Source organism: Scylla paramamosain, chromosome 36 (genome assembly GCF_035594125.1).
Source record: "Scylla paramamosain isolate STU-SP2022 chromosome 36, ASM3559412v1, whole genome shotgun sequence".
NCBI classification, from domain to species: Eukaryota; Metazoa; Arthropoda; class Malacostraca; order Decapoda; family Portunidae; genus Scylla; species Scylla paramamosain.
This window is the reverse complement of record NC_087186.1, coordinates 11573483-11586907: the sequence shown is the minus strand read 5'-3', so window position 1 is coordinate 11586907 and position 13425 is coordinate 11573483. Positions and strand designations below refer to the sequence as shown.

The 13425-nt window shown below is 43.1% G+C and overlaps 1 protein-coding gene across 1 annotated transcript in view; it reads left to right on the top strand.

The window, feature by feature from the left end:
• Positions 1-12206, top strand: part of LOC135090991 (BTB/POZ domain-containing protein Tiwaz-like) — a 47368-nt gene extending 35162 nt beyond the window's left edge. Inside the window, exons 4-7 of the mRNA XM_063988273.1 lie at positions 4096-4301; positions 5483-5655; positions 7114-7268; positions 7764-12206. Coding sequence (XP_063844343.1) covers positions 4096-4301; positions 5483-5655; positions 7114-7268; positions 7764-7917 — 688 coding nt within the window. The 3' untranslated portion in view covers positions 7918-12206. The remainder of the gene's footprint in view (positions 1-4095; positions 4302-5482; positions 5656-7113; positions 7269-7763) is intronic.
• The last annotated feature ends 1219 nt before the right edge of the window (positions 12207-13425 follow it).

Sequence of the window (13425 nt, the reverse complement as noted above, 5' to 3'; positions counted from 1 at the left end):
TCCTCCTCTTCGTTCTCGTTTCTCGCCTCCGCCTCCTCCTCCTCCTCCTCCTCCTTTTCTTCCTTTCCATTCTTCTCGTGTTTTTTGTTTTTGTTTTTTCTCTTTCTTGTTTCCATGAAAATATTGTCAGCTTCTAAGAATCCGGATGTTTTTTTTATGTTTTCTGGAGTTTATATCTGCACTTTTCCTATGTTTCTCTTTCGTATTTTTTTTTGTCTCTATTTCATTTTTTTTTTACCTCAAGTTATTGTTTCCTTTACTCTCTCTCTCTCTCTCTCTCTCTCTCTCTCTCTCTCTCTCTCTCTCTCTCTCTCTCTCTCTCTCTCTCTCTCTCTCTCTCTCTCTCTCTCTCCCTCATTGCCTCCCCTCTCATCCTTAACTGCTTCTTATCCCTTAAGGCATCTCCTTATAGATTCTCTCTCTCTCTCTCTCTCTCTCTCTCTCTCTCTCTCTCTCTCTCTCTCTCTCTCTCTCTCTCTCTCTCTCTCTCTCTCTCTCTGGAAATAAGAAGAAAACTCAAGATTCTTCTATGACCTAAAAAATTGAAAAGCGTACAACAAATGTAACAAAGAGAGAAGGGAAGGAGAGAAAGAAGTAATGAAAGGAAGGAGGGAGAAAAGAAGGATGGAAACAAGACAGTAATTCTTCTTCTTCACTTTCTACAGCGTGACAGGAAATGTGAAGGAAATGCTAGTTTTATTTTTTTTCCTTTTTTTTCATTTTCTTGCTTGGAGTTTGTGGTTTTATTACAATTTTTTTCTTTATTATCTAATTTTTCAAGCGTCCTTTTCTATATCCACTGTTTATTCTTTTCCATTTCTCTTTCTTCTTTCTTTTTTTTTTCTTCTTGTTTTACTGTTTTATGTTTCCGCTTCTCTCCCTCTTATTCTTCCTCTTCCACCTCCTCCTCCTCCTCTTCTTCTGGATCCATACCTTCAAAACACCAAAATACGTGAAAGCAAAACAAAAATAATCTCTCTCTCTCTCTCTCTCTCTCTCTCTCTCTCTCTCTCTCTCTCTCTCTCTCTCTCTCTCTCTCTCTCTCTCTCTCTCTCTCAGTGTTCGCTTAATCGCATATTCCAGAGGCGATAAAGCGGTCTCTCCTTAATCTTGTAAATAACATGGAAATAGCGAAGTGATGCCGAAGTGTCCTTGTTTTTGTTCTCTCTCTCTCTCTCTCTCTCTCTCTCTCTCTCTCTCTCTCTCTCTCTCTCTCTCTCTCTCTCTCTCTCTCTCTCTCTCTCAAGGTCGGCAAACGCATATCATTTCTCTCTTCAGGTGATTATTATTTTCACACACACACACACACACACACACACACACACACACACACACACACACACACACAGACAGACACGTTCGTATTTTTCTTTTATCTCAGTGTCCATATTTGTCATTAATCCGAGAAAAAAACCACGAATGAAGTGATAACAAGAGAGAGAGAGAGAGAGAGAGAGAGAGAGAGAGAGAGAGAGAGAGAGAGAGAGAGAGAGAAACGTGTCTACAACGCCGAAACATACAAACTTAAATCAAATAAATAAACAAAAACTGGCGTAAAAATAAATAAATAAAAAACCGATAACAGACACGTTAAAAAAAATCTAAAAAACAGGTTGAAAAGGAACAATTACCTTCACACACCTTGATGGACGGTAATTAAACAAGGTATGAAGGAAAGGGAATGAAATGTTAACAAAGTGTCTCCTGTATTAACGGCGAAGTGACAGACATAGAAAACAGCAGGCGGGTAACAGTTAACATGAATCTTTACTTAATGCTGATAATACTTGTAGCCCAGCGGAGGAAAATATAAAGAGGAAAAACTTACGGAAAGGTGGGGGAGTAAGTTCTGGTAGGGGAAAGTTACGAAACAGACAGAGGGAAGGAAAGGGGAGGGAAGGAAGTGAGGGAAGGGAGGGAAGGGGAGTAGGAGGGAGAAAGGGATGGAAGGAAGGGGAGGAAGCAAGAGTACCTGAAGCTAGGACACCCTTAGGACACACACACACACACACACACACACACACACAGAGACAGACAAAGGGGTGAAGGTAGGGAGAGGACCAAGGGACGTGGCTAAGAGAGGGGAATACTAGACGAGGGACGAGGAAGGGACAGGGAGGACTCTATCACGCCCCCCAGCCCTTCCCCTGACGCGCCGGGGGCAGGGGAGGGAGCGGGAGTCGCCCTGGGGTTCGGGGGGCCTGAGGGGGAGGAGGAAGTAGGTGGATGAAAGCATCTTAGCCCCGGGTTGTTTGCCTCGGCCAAATTGACATTCTTGCAATTTGACTGAGTTTCTCGAGGATTACGAAAACGAAAGGATCGCTAGAGGGGCTTGAGGGAGGGACGGAAGGGGCAAGAGGGACCGACAGGGAAGGAAGGAAAGAAGGAGGAAGCAAGGAAGGAAAGAAGGAAGAGAGGGAAAGCCACCGTCCATCTGGGGTAATTTTCTCATGCAAGTAAAAAACGAGTGTAGAGGAAAGTTCAGCCCAACACAAGCATGACAAACACCAACCATGTTTGCGACAAAATGAAGGAGAATTAAAGAGGAGGAGGACCAATAGGAGGAGGAGGAGGAGGAGGAGGTGCAGGAAGAAAATTAAGACAGCCTCAACATCCTCCTCTTACTCCCTCTCCTTTTCCAATAGCGTGCTCCTTTGCTAAATGTGTTTGACGTCGATAAAAGGGAGGAAGGCGGCGCGGAGACAATGTTTGGACGGCACAGGAATATCGGGACTTTCAAACGACGCCGGCCGGAACAGTTTACTCCCGCCGTCACTTGCCGAGTCCTCGCTAAGGGAGTCGCATTAACCAATACTCCTCAACAAACACACACACACACACACACACTAATGCCTGTCTTGAGTCTTCCCCCTTCCAATACTCATGCTGATTATCACTTTTAAGTATTGTCATTTAATTTCCACGCATTCTCCTTTTCCATTCTTTTAACAGGGGTGACCTTACAATATTCAGTATTCTTGTCATGTTCCTTAAGGATGCTTTTCAGAGGCTTGGTAAAGGATTAAATTGAAGATGTTTCGGATGATAACCCTCTTTTACGTATTTTGTCAAGATCCGGGAAAGGATAAACTAGGGAATGGCTTAGATAATTGAATTTGTTTGTATTTGCCAAAGAGGAAACTAGGAGACACTTTGGATAATAGCACTTATTTGTGTTCGGATACGTTTGGTAAAGAAGAGAATAGGAAATACTTTAAATAACATTATCTTTTGTATATTAAGATTGGACAAAGGATAAACCGGGAAGTGATTCGGCCAATATTTTTTTTTCCTACTTAATATTCGGGATGCGTTGTGTTGTGGCTCGCCTCTCGTGTTCATTACGTTCAGTTCATCGGAGTGGAGACGAGTATGATTTTTAATATAAATAGACATGTCATTAATTTGTCGAGTTAATTAATAGCCCTGATTATGACTCACTCGACCACACGACAAAACACTCGTGGTTTCATAACGCATTTCATAACCCAGATTTCTGTTGAAGCAGTAAGTAGGTTCTGAAAAATATTCCACTAATTTGCAGGAGTGTTATCTGGAATCGAAGTAATAAGACTATTTTTATAAAGCTATTTTTATACAATGAGTATAAAAATACTGGTATGTGTGTGTGCATCTGTGGGAAAAATATCATGATAATTATATTGTTTGTTACGGATTATCTTGAAAGGTTAATTATTTCATATTGTGGAAATTAAACTCAAACCAAGAAAAGTCCTGAACTATCAAATGTTAAATGCGATCTCCAAACCACTCATCAAAACAACCTTTCCTAATTCAATTAAAAAAAAAGAATGCACTGATATCCTATGCATCCAATAATCATGTGTACGTATTCATGTGCAATTCCCTATGAATTCGTTTATATCTAACATTTACACCAATTTATTTAACATACATTCTTCTATAACTAGTACATATTCATATTTATCTGCTATGACTTCCCATTTACCAACTGTATACTTTAATTTATCTACAAAATATCCCTATTTGTCTACGTATTCCTATTTCATTAACTATATAAGCACATGTACATATTGTCAATGTACTATTTGTGTTTTCTTTCCTCCCCACCAGGTACCCAGAGAGCAGACTAGCGCGGCTTTTCAACGGGTCCATCCCCATCGTGCTGGACTCCCTCAAGCAGCACTACTTCATAGACCGGGACGGCAAAATGTTCCGCCACATCCTAAACTACATGAGGCACGGGAGGATGCTGCTGCCAGACGACTTCTCGGACCTCGACCTGCTGCTGGAGGAGGCGAGATACTTCGAGATAGAGGGTGAGGATGAAAATATAACTAGATCGTCTTTTTCGATGACAAAAACAAGGAAGTAATCAGTAAATTTTAGTAGATAAGTGAAAGAATAAGGAAGAATAAGATGCAAATAAGGAAAAAAAGAAAAAGAGCTGTTTAATGGAAGTTACTGTAGTCTTTTAAGATGTTTCTATGATTCCAGTAATACTTTAACACGCACTAGTAGCTAAAAATCACGCCACGACCTCCATTACAAAGGCAACACTTTATCAACACAAGTCAACGTAACTGAGAAAGGGTTAGGAAAGAAAAGGATGGCTTGAAGTTCTACAGGTAATAAGAAGAGGCAATGAGTGAGATGGTGGGATAAAACGAATGATTAACGAGGGAAGGTGAAGAAAGGTAGTTACAGGTAAAGAGTGGGGAGGTGATAAGAGGGTATTAGAAGGAATAAATACAAAGGAGTCATGAAGGTAAAGGTATAGGTGAGTGAATACTAATGAGGTGAGAAATGAATCAGGAGTGGAAGTAAGTGTGAAAGGTGAGGGAACGAAAGGTAAGGCGGTGATAGAGGTAATACATAGGAATGGAGAATGGTAAATGTGAAGTGTGGAAGAAAGAAAAAAAGAGGATGAAAAAAGTGAAGATAATACGAGGACTAAAATACAAATAAATCAAGAAAGATGAAAGAGCGAGAGTACTGATGAGGGTGATAAAGGAAACGCTGATAAAAGAGGGTGTGAAAGGGAACTAGAATAAGGTTAAGTAGGATGAAGGAATGACAAGGGAATATATGAAGGTATAGGGGAGTAAGATCGGAAGATTACGAAGGATTTAAGAATGGTGGATAAAAGTAGTAATAATGGATAGTGAGGAGGGGGAAGAGAGGAAGCGGGATGAGTGAGTGCTTCCAGTCACGCACGAAGAAATAAAGGGGAAGAATTCCTTTACTGCATTACAACGGTGCATCATTATTATTACATTTCCACGTATAGTTAAGTGAAGGATTATGTTTTCTTTATAAAGGATAGCTGAGGACGATTTTCACTACGTTAATGATGGTAATTTTTTATGATCTCCTCGAATATTTAAAAACCATTCCTAAAAGCAAACTATTAAATGATAAACACAAATACATGTTTAAGCACACACACACACACACACACACACTGAGTCAACACCTGCAAGTGCCCCTCCCCCCGCAGGACTGGTGAAGCAGGTAGAGGAGATGAAGAAAGCTCGTATGGAGAACAGAAAGAACTCCACCTACTCGTCATCGTCCTCATCGGCAATCCAGTCCTCCACCAACTCCTCGTCAATCAGACAAAAGCCGCTCGTCAACGGCATCAAGAAGGAGGACGAGGGGCACGGATACGACGTGAGTATAAACAGAAGATCACGTGACAGCTTGATATTAATCCTGGTCTTGGTACACGCAGGTTGTGATTCTAAATATTGATACTAAACACTTTTTTCTTGTCATGGTTGGTGTTAACTAGGTATATTATTTTTTTAGCATTATTTTTTGACGGCGAGTGTTACTTGTTCGCGTTTGGCAGAATATGATGACAACATGAATGACAGTCTGGTTCACATCAGGATAACTTTTCATCGACAATTATAATCGTTTGGTGATTACGGGATTGTTATGGATTATCAGAATTAAAAATATGAAATAATACCACTTCATAAGACATCAGGAAGAGGTTACAAAAGTGGCTAACGTAATAACTGACTGACTGAAAGTTTGGCACGGCGACAATGAGGTCATGGGGTGCCGCGGATGTCATAAATAGATAAGAACACAATGACTGGGAGGCTTAAGAAAATTATTTATATCACTATTAATGCAATAATGACCTTTACCGGGAATAACAACAGCACTTTCTCTCTCTCTCTCTCTCTCTCTCTCTCTCTCTCTCTCTCTCTCTCTCTCTCTCTCTCTCTCTCTCTCTCTCTCTCTCTCTCTCTCTCTCTCTCTCTCTCTGCCGCTAGCCATTAGGTATTAAAAATTCGCCAAAGACCAACACGACCCAAAACTTCTCTCTTGACCACATTTTGTCATTTGCATATACGTATCAAAAGCATGACTGTAAAATCCACTGTATGTTTTAAGGTTACCCATCTTACTAATTACAAGGTTCTCACTCACATAAATTCTAATCCATCTTTTGTATACATTCTAAGTTCATGTATCTTCTTATCGATACCAATAGTTATAGTATTTCAGCAGGATATTCCATGTTTGTCTTCCTTTCTCTAAGTTCCTGTCCATCCACATATTCTGTTTCTATATGTTTAGATAGACACTAATAATAGCTGTGCCTCTCTCCCTCTCTCATCTTGTTAACACTAATACCATCCACTAATCCAGTCCAATATATTTCCCTTGCATATTCTAAGCCTTAAATTATTAAATAGACACCTCCCCTTCCACCGTGAGAATGCAAAGAATCACCCATATAGGAATCTGTATTAATGCTGCTGTTCAATACACGACAAATTCCTTCACGAAATGAGTCGTAACCCTTTGATTGGTAGACAAATTTTCCCATAATCACCTACAAATTTCTTTGCACTTCTGTACTAGTCTCATCAGCAAGATTGACGTATTTTTTCTACTTTCTATCTCCGTGGAAGCAATTTTTTGTGCTTTGAATAATAACAAATGATAAGTAAAGCAGTAAAAGGGTTAAATCAACTAAATATACCATCCTCTCCGTCTCCCCTCCTTAGCAAAGAATTCTTAATGCTTTGAAGATTAACAAATGATAACCAGAACTGTAAAATGGTTAAATAAGCTAAAGATTACCTTCTCTCCCTCTCCCCGCCACAGGTGATCGCCCTAAACATCTGCCCAGACCTCGGGGAGCGCGTCATGCTGTCAGGGGAGCGATGCGTCATAGAGGAACTGTTCCCCGAGGTGGCACAGGCAATGATGGACGCTCGCTCCTCTCTAGCTTGGAACCACGACCACCGCTTCATCATCAGGTACTGTCAAGAGGATGGAGAGTCTGTAATTTTTGTCCTTCCCTACGTAAACCTATTTCATTTTATTGTTAATGGTAAGAAGGGCAATGACAGTGTGGTTAATGTGGAATAATGGGAGGAATGAAAGTGGATAAGCATTTGAATGAATAGATTGGTCAGTAGATGGGTGGATGATGGTGATAGAAAGTTGAGGATGGTGGTGATGACAAAAATAAGGGTGGTGTGGTAAGGTTGTGGTAGATGAATGTTGAGAATGTGACGAATGTATTAGAGAGAGAGGGAATATAACAGCACTGACAGAAAAAAAAAATAGATCAGTACTGTATGGAAACTTAACCTGGCGCCCCTTTAAAATGAAAGTAACACAAACCACAAAGCAATAAATATCAACAAACAGCAATTAAAAACCATTGAATCTAACGTAAAAAAAATCCTCCGAAGTTACGAGTCCAGAAGATCACCACTAAGAGCACCCTTCTCTGCCCCCATCCACAGGTTCCCACTGAATGGCTACTGCAAGCTCACGTCCATGCAGGCCATACAAAGGCTCCTCAACGCTTGCTTCACCCTTGTCACCAGCAACGGAGGCGGGGTGGAGGGTCAACAGTTTTCCGAGTACCTCTTCTGCAGGAGGTCCTTGCCCCTGTGATCAGCCCACTGCAGGAGCCCTGGCGCCGCTGGGCTAACGTATACAAACTTACATAGACTCTTCTCATGCTGAACAGAGGGAAAAGTAATACGAAGCAAGGAAAATGGAGATGGGGTTGACTAATTGGTTGGATTGGTTGGTTGCTTAGATGTTTGTGTGTGTGTGTGTGTGTGTGTGTGTGTGTGTGTGTGTGTGTGTGTGTGTGTGTGTGTGTGTGTTTGCGTGTGTCGTCTTTGGCTCCACACAATCACATGAGTCGAAGTTATGACGATAAAATTCAATGAAAGCAGAGGGAAAACACTCTATATTTAGACCGCCATGTCCAATTCCGCACACTGAAGTGCAAATAGACTTTTTTCTCTCACATATTAGAATCTTGAACAGGATGATGGACAGTGAAGGAGGAGATATAAAAAAATAAATAAAAAAAAAAAGGTTATATATACTCAATGGCTGGTGAGAGTTGAGATGCTTACGAGAGGAGGGTTTGATACAAAGAGATATTAATATATGTTTCTATGACACTTTTACAGATGAGAGATTAGTATTCGTACAGATTATAATGATGTTTTAGTCTGTTTCTTTACTCTGTTGACTTAGTGAGGTGAAGGTCGCCCGGGGTGACGGAGAGTCGGGGAGAAAGAAAAGGAGAATAAGAGAGAGAGAGACTGAGACTTGTTGATGCTGGTGAGTGTCTAGATGATGCTGGTGATTGTGAGATGATGTATATTGATCATCGTCTTGACCGCCGGGTTTCAACGTGGATTCTTCTGTGCCATGCTTCGTACTCACAGTTGGGGCAAGAGACAAGACATCCCCCTGCAGCACCTCTCAATGACTGACCCAATTCATTCCCTCCTACACACCCGCTAACGATCATTGTCAGTAAACACGAGTATTCAACTCTAAAAATTTAATCTGATCGTGATTCACCGTACTCGTTTGTTCGATCTCAAGTCCAGTATTCCTTGATAGTGATTTTTCTTCTTTATTCAAGGTTTTATTCCTTTCACATTTTCCATTCCCCTTGAGCACAGCCGCCACAGGGCCGTCTGCAGGCGCCTGTGCATTGAGCGGGGCTGCAGGAGGCGTGCCGTAAGGCTCTCGTTCGCACCGACAGTGTTCTGCCAAGTGAATCAGGATAACAGCATACTTTAAGGGATATTTGTAAAGAAATGATATTAGTTTAGCGTTTAGGGACGTTCAGGAGGACGGAAGGTGCTGAGTTGGGAGAGGACATGACCACGCCCCGCTGCACTGATACAATCAACAATATGGAAATTTCATGTATGAAAAAAAAAAAGCTGAAAACTTGCTGGACGCTATAATCAAGATCTCGGTTTATTTGCACCTTCGCATGCAAGTGATCTCACCGATAACGGTACTTCCCTCGCAACAAAGCTCTACCTTACTGGAGTCACCTTCGCCGCGCCGGGCCAGCAGGTGTGCAGGTGTGCGTGTCCTCCCGTAAAACGTGGTGGCACAAAAACCGCCGCGCACTGAGGCACCAGGGCGCGTCCCTCACGGTGGCCTTGTTCCCTCCCAGCTCGGCCGACTCTCTCCCAGCAGCGATCCTTAAAGAGAAGTTTTATTGTGCCATACTTAACAGGAGGCTGACCGGGTGCGGGCGGGTCAGCCACCCACTAGTTGTTTTGTACCGTCGAGATGAATATTTCTAAGGAGCGGGGCGGGATGGGGCGGGGCGGAGGCATCACCGCCCGTTTCCTGGAGGAGGCGGTGACGCGCAAGCCTCCCCCCCACCCCTCGCCCCCAGGTGGTGTTCCAGAGGGCGTCACCTTTGATCATTACTTTTATTATCGTTATCATCGTCTCGTCAACTGGCTTAACCCGGCCCGAGTGTCCATCTCACCTGCCGCCGGTGACCCCGTGACCCGCGACCCTCGGAGGTCAGGGCAGGGCGCAGTACAAACAAAGGTCAAAGACGCCCCGTGAACTAATGTACATAATGATAATGATTATAATAATATTGGTGTCGCTTTGGTTGTGAGAAACAGCGGGAGGAGAGAACTCTCAGCCCTCACGAGTGTAAGCCCCGCCACGCCCGCCCTCCTCGCCTCCACCCGAGTACTCCCCCACTCACACTGCTCACGCCTCCACAGCTTTCCTGTTTCATCATCAGGCACAGAGAACCGATCAACAAATAACAAATAATCTTCACATCTGTCATTGCCGTTTTTCTCAATCTTAGGAGGAAGATAGGGAGTCATGGCGGAGGTGCGAGGAAGGGACAGTGGGCGTGGCGTGCGATGGGCGTGGGTGTGAGAGTTCCCCGCTGCCGTGTTTCCTGCAGCCCGGCACCGCCCAGCGTCCCCTGACACCCTGGAGCCGCCAAGGTCACGTCACGCCCTCAGTGCATCCTTACCACATCCCCACAAACAACTGAACATGCGATGGGTGGATTTTTTTTTTTTTTTCCATTGCTTTCACTTTTTACTTGTTGAGATTAATCTGTGCATTGATTCCTTCTTTGCCTCTTCTGTTCTGGTTCCTCCACTCACTCCGCGATAGTGAGGCCACTTCAACCTCCGGTGATTCAAAGCAATGATTTTTTTTTCAAGTGACGTCAACCTTTCATCACCACGAGTGACTGAATATTCACACTTTAATTTCACCACTAGATTCATTGTAATTTTCCTCTTATTGATATCATAGCCTTGTCATGACCAGCTAAAGTATCAGATAATTAAGACTAAGAGCGTAAACTACAAAACGACCAAATAATTTTTCCCAAGTAACATCCTTCCTTGATTAACGTCAAAAAACACTACGAGTAAGGATATAACTTTTTATCGCCACATCTAAACACCTGAGTGACTTGAAAGAAACGTCACAGAACTTTTGATAATGACACTAAAGACGAGGAGACGTGGCGGACACTTGGCAGGCTGCAGAGTGGCGGCGGAGAGGCAATAACTGTTTCCTACGATATGTAAGTAAGAACCAGGGCCAAGCGAGCATCCTTGTGGGGACGCCGCCGTCAGTGTGCGAAGACGGGCGCTTTGGGGTGGAGGGACGAAGGGCAGGACTGTAGGGCGTAGAAGTTTCAGTTGTCACGCCTTTGTTATTACGTTTACAGATACGCTAATTTATTTTCTCCATTCGTTTGCTAATGCATAATTCCCTTTTTTCTTGTTTCGTTTACAACTTCATTACTTCTCCTTCCTTTCCAAATGCACAATATTTTTTTTCCTTTCCTAGCAGATGCGTAATTTTTCATTGACTTACCACCTTTTACTCTCTATTTTAATTCCCCTTTAAGGTCACGTATAAAGCAATTTCCTTTTGCTCAATCACTGCACTATATGTCGTTCAAATGTCAGGAGAGAGAAAGAAATGCTCTTTCTCTACAAAAGGTCATGGAGCTAAAATTTCAAGAGTTTTTAAAGTCTAGAAACGGACAATTTCCCTCCATCCTCCTCTACTTTTCTCTGACAATATCGAAACTCTTTGGAATTCCTCCCCCTTTCCCTTTACCTTCGACTTCTATGCACGAATTAGAAGTAGGTGAAAATGACATGAGGAGAGCGCCGCCCCGCCCTCCTTCCCTCCACCCTCACCGCCCCTTCCGCTGCTATGCATATCATCACACATGCCCACGCGGCGATTAGAGACAAACGCTGCCCCTCACGCCTGACGGAGGGCTGACGGTGGTGTGTCGCCAGCGAAAGCAGCAACAGAAGCAACAGCAGCGGCGTCGCGTTACTGACGGACGAACAGACCAGAGGACTTTTTGGCAAGTTTGTCGGATGAATCAACATGGTGCCATAAGGTAGTAGACAAACTAACAGTCCTGATTGACCCAGAACACGTGACATCTATGTCCGACACACACACACACACACACACACACACACACACACACACACACACACACACACACACACACACACACACACACAGAACGGTCGTAACTCAATGCAGCACGTGTTGTTGGTGACGATTTTTTTTATTACACTGAAGCCGCGTGGAGGTGATTCGGCTTAAGCCAGTTTACCCGTGAGGAGACGCGAGATGGACCTTTCTACCGCCTCTACGGAAGGCCTACAATAAAAGCATAATTTTCACTTTTACGACCTGGTGTTCCATGTCCCTGTCCTCGGTCAATCGAAGTGCAAGGAACGGTTCTCCTTGCTTTCTGTGATACGTGTGTATATTTTATACTAACCAGTCAAAATTCTCATTAGATATAAAGAGAATAACGTCATTTTATCTCAGAGGTGAAGTGTTCCACTCATCTTCAGGAATAGAATAAATTTATGTCAAACAGATGTTGCGCTTTTCTTTCAACCTCAATTAATTATACCATGACTAAGAATCACAATAAGCAATAACACCATCACAAAGTCACCATCACCATCATCACCACCATCTCCTTCACTATAACAAAAACTTCCAGCCACACATAACACCACCACAACACAACCATTATAACCACCATCAACCACCATCATAACCTCCACCACCACCACCACCACCACCACCACAATCTCCTGTTACCTCACCCTTCGACCTTCACTACAAAAACTACAACCACTCAGAAAACCACCACGATTTCATCACCTACCGCACTAACTCACCCTCCAACACCACCTAACATCACCAAAGATCTCAGCCTGCATGCACCACCACCTTCACCACCACACCATTCTCACCACCACTACCATTACTTAACATCACCATTCACCATCTCAGCCTCCACCACCACCTTCACCACCAGCATCAGGGACTCTGGAAGGGTGCCTGAGGGTTTCCGTGTCCCCGCATCCGCCCGGAGATGAGACCGCAGCGCCGCCTGGGGTCTCAAAAGTCTGCAGGGTGAAGCGGTAGGAGACTCGTAAGAGAGAGAGAGAGAGAGAGAGAGAGAGAGAGAGAGAGAGAGAGAGAGAGAGAGAGAGAGAGAGAGAGAGAGAGAGAGAGAGAGAGAGAGAAGGATCGCAAATAAAAATAACAACTCCTTAGATCCGACAAAGAGAGAAACAGTGAGTAAATAAGGACATAGAGATAGACAGACAGGCAAAATAGACAGACAGAGAGACAGACAAAGACAGACAGACTAGCATATACCACAAACACAAATAACTCCTCAGATCCAACAAAGATAAGAACATAAGTAACGCAAATAAGGAAGGAAAGATTAATATCGCTGAGAAAGAAGGAGAAACAATAACAAGGAGTTGCTGATGTCCAAGAAAACCTAAGATAAGAATAAAGACGACACACAATATGAAAAGGAAAAGTCTCATGGCAGTTCATATCAGATTCACGAGAGAGAGGAAAGAAAGAGGACATAAAGAGACTCCCAACAATATTAAAAGATATCCAATAAGACATGAGCCATAACACATGTGACATAGGAGGAGGAGGAGGAGGAGGAGGAGGAGGAGGAGGAAAGAGAGCATGAAGGCAAGAAATACGAATCTCTCTCACTCAAGAAAATTTATTGTGTAACATTCATAAAATTATCAACGGGAACTCTCTCTCTCTCTC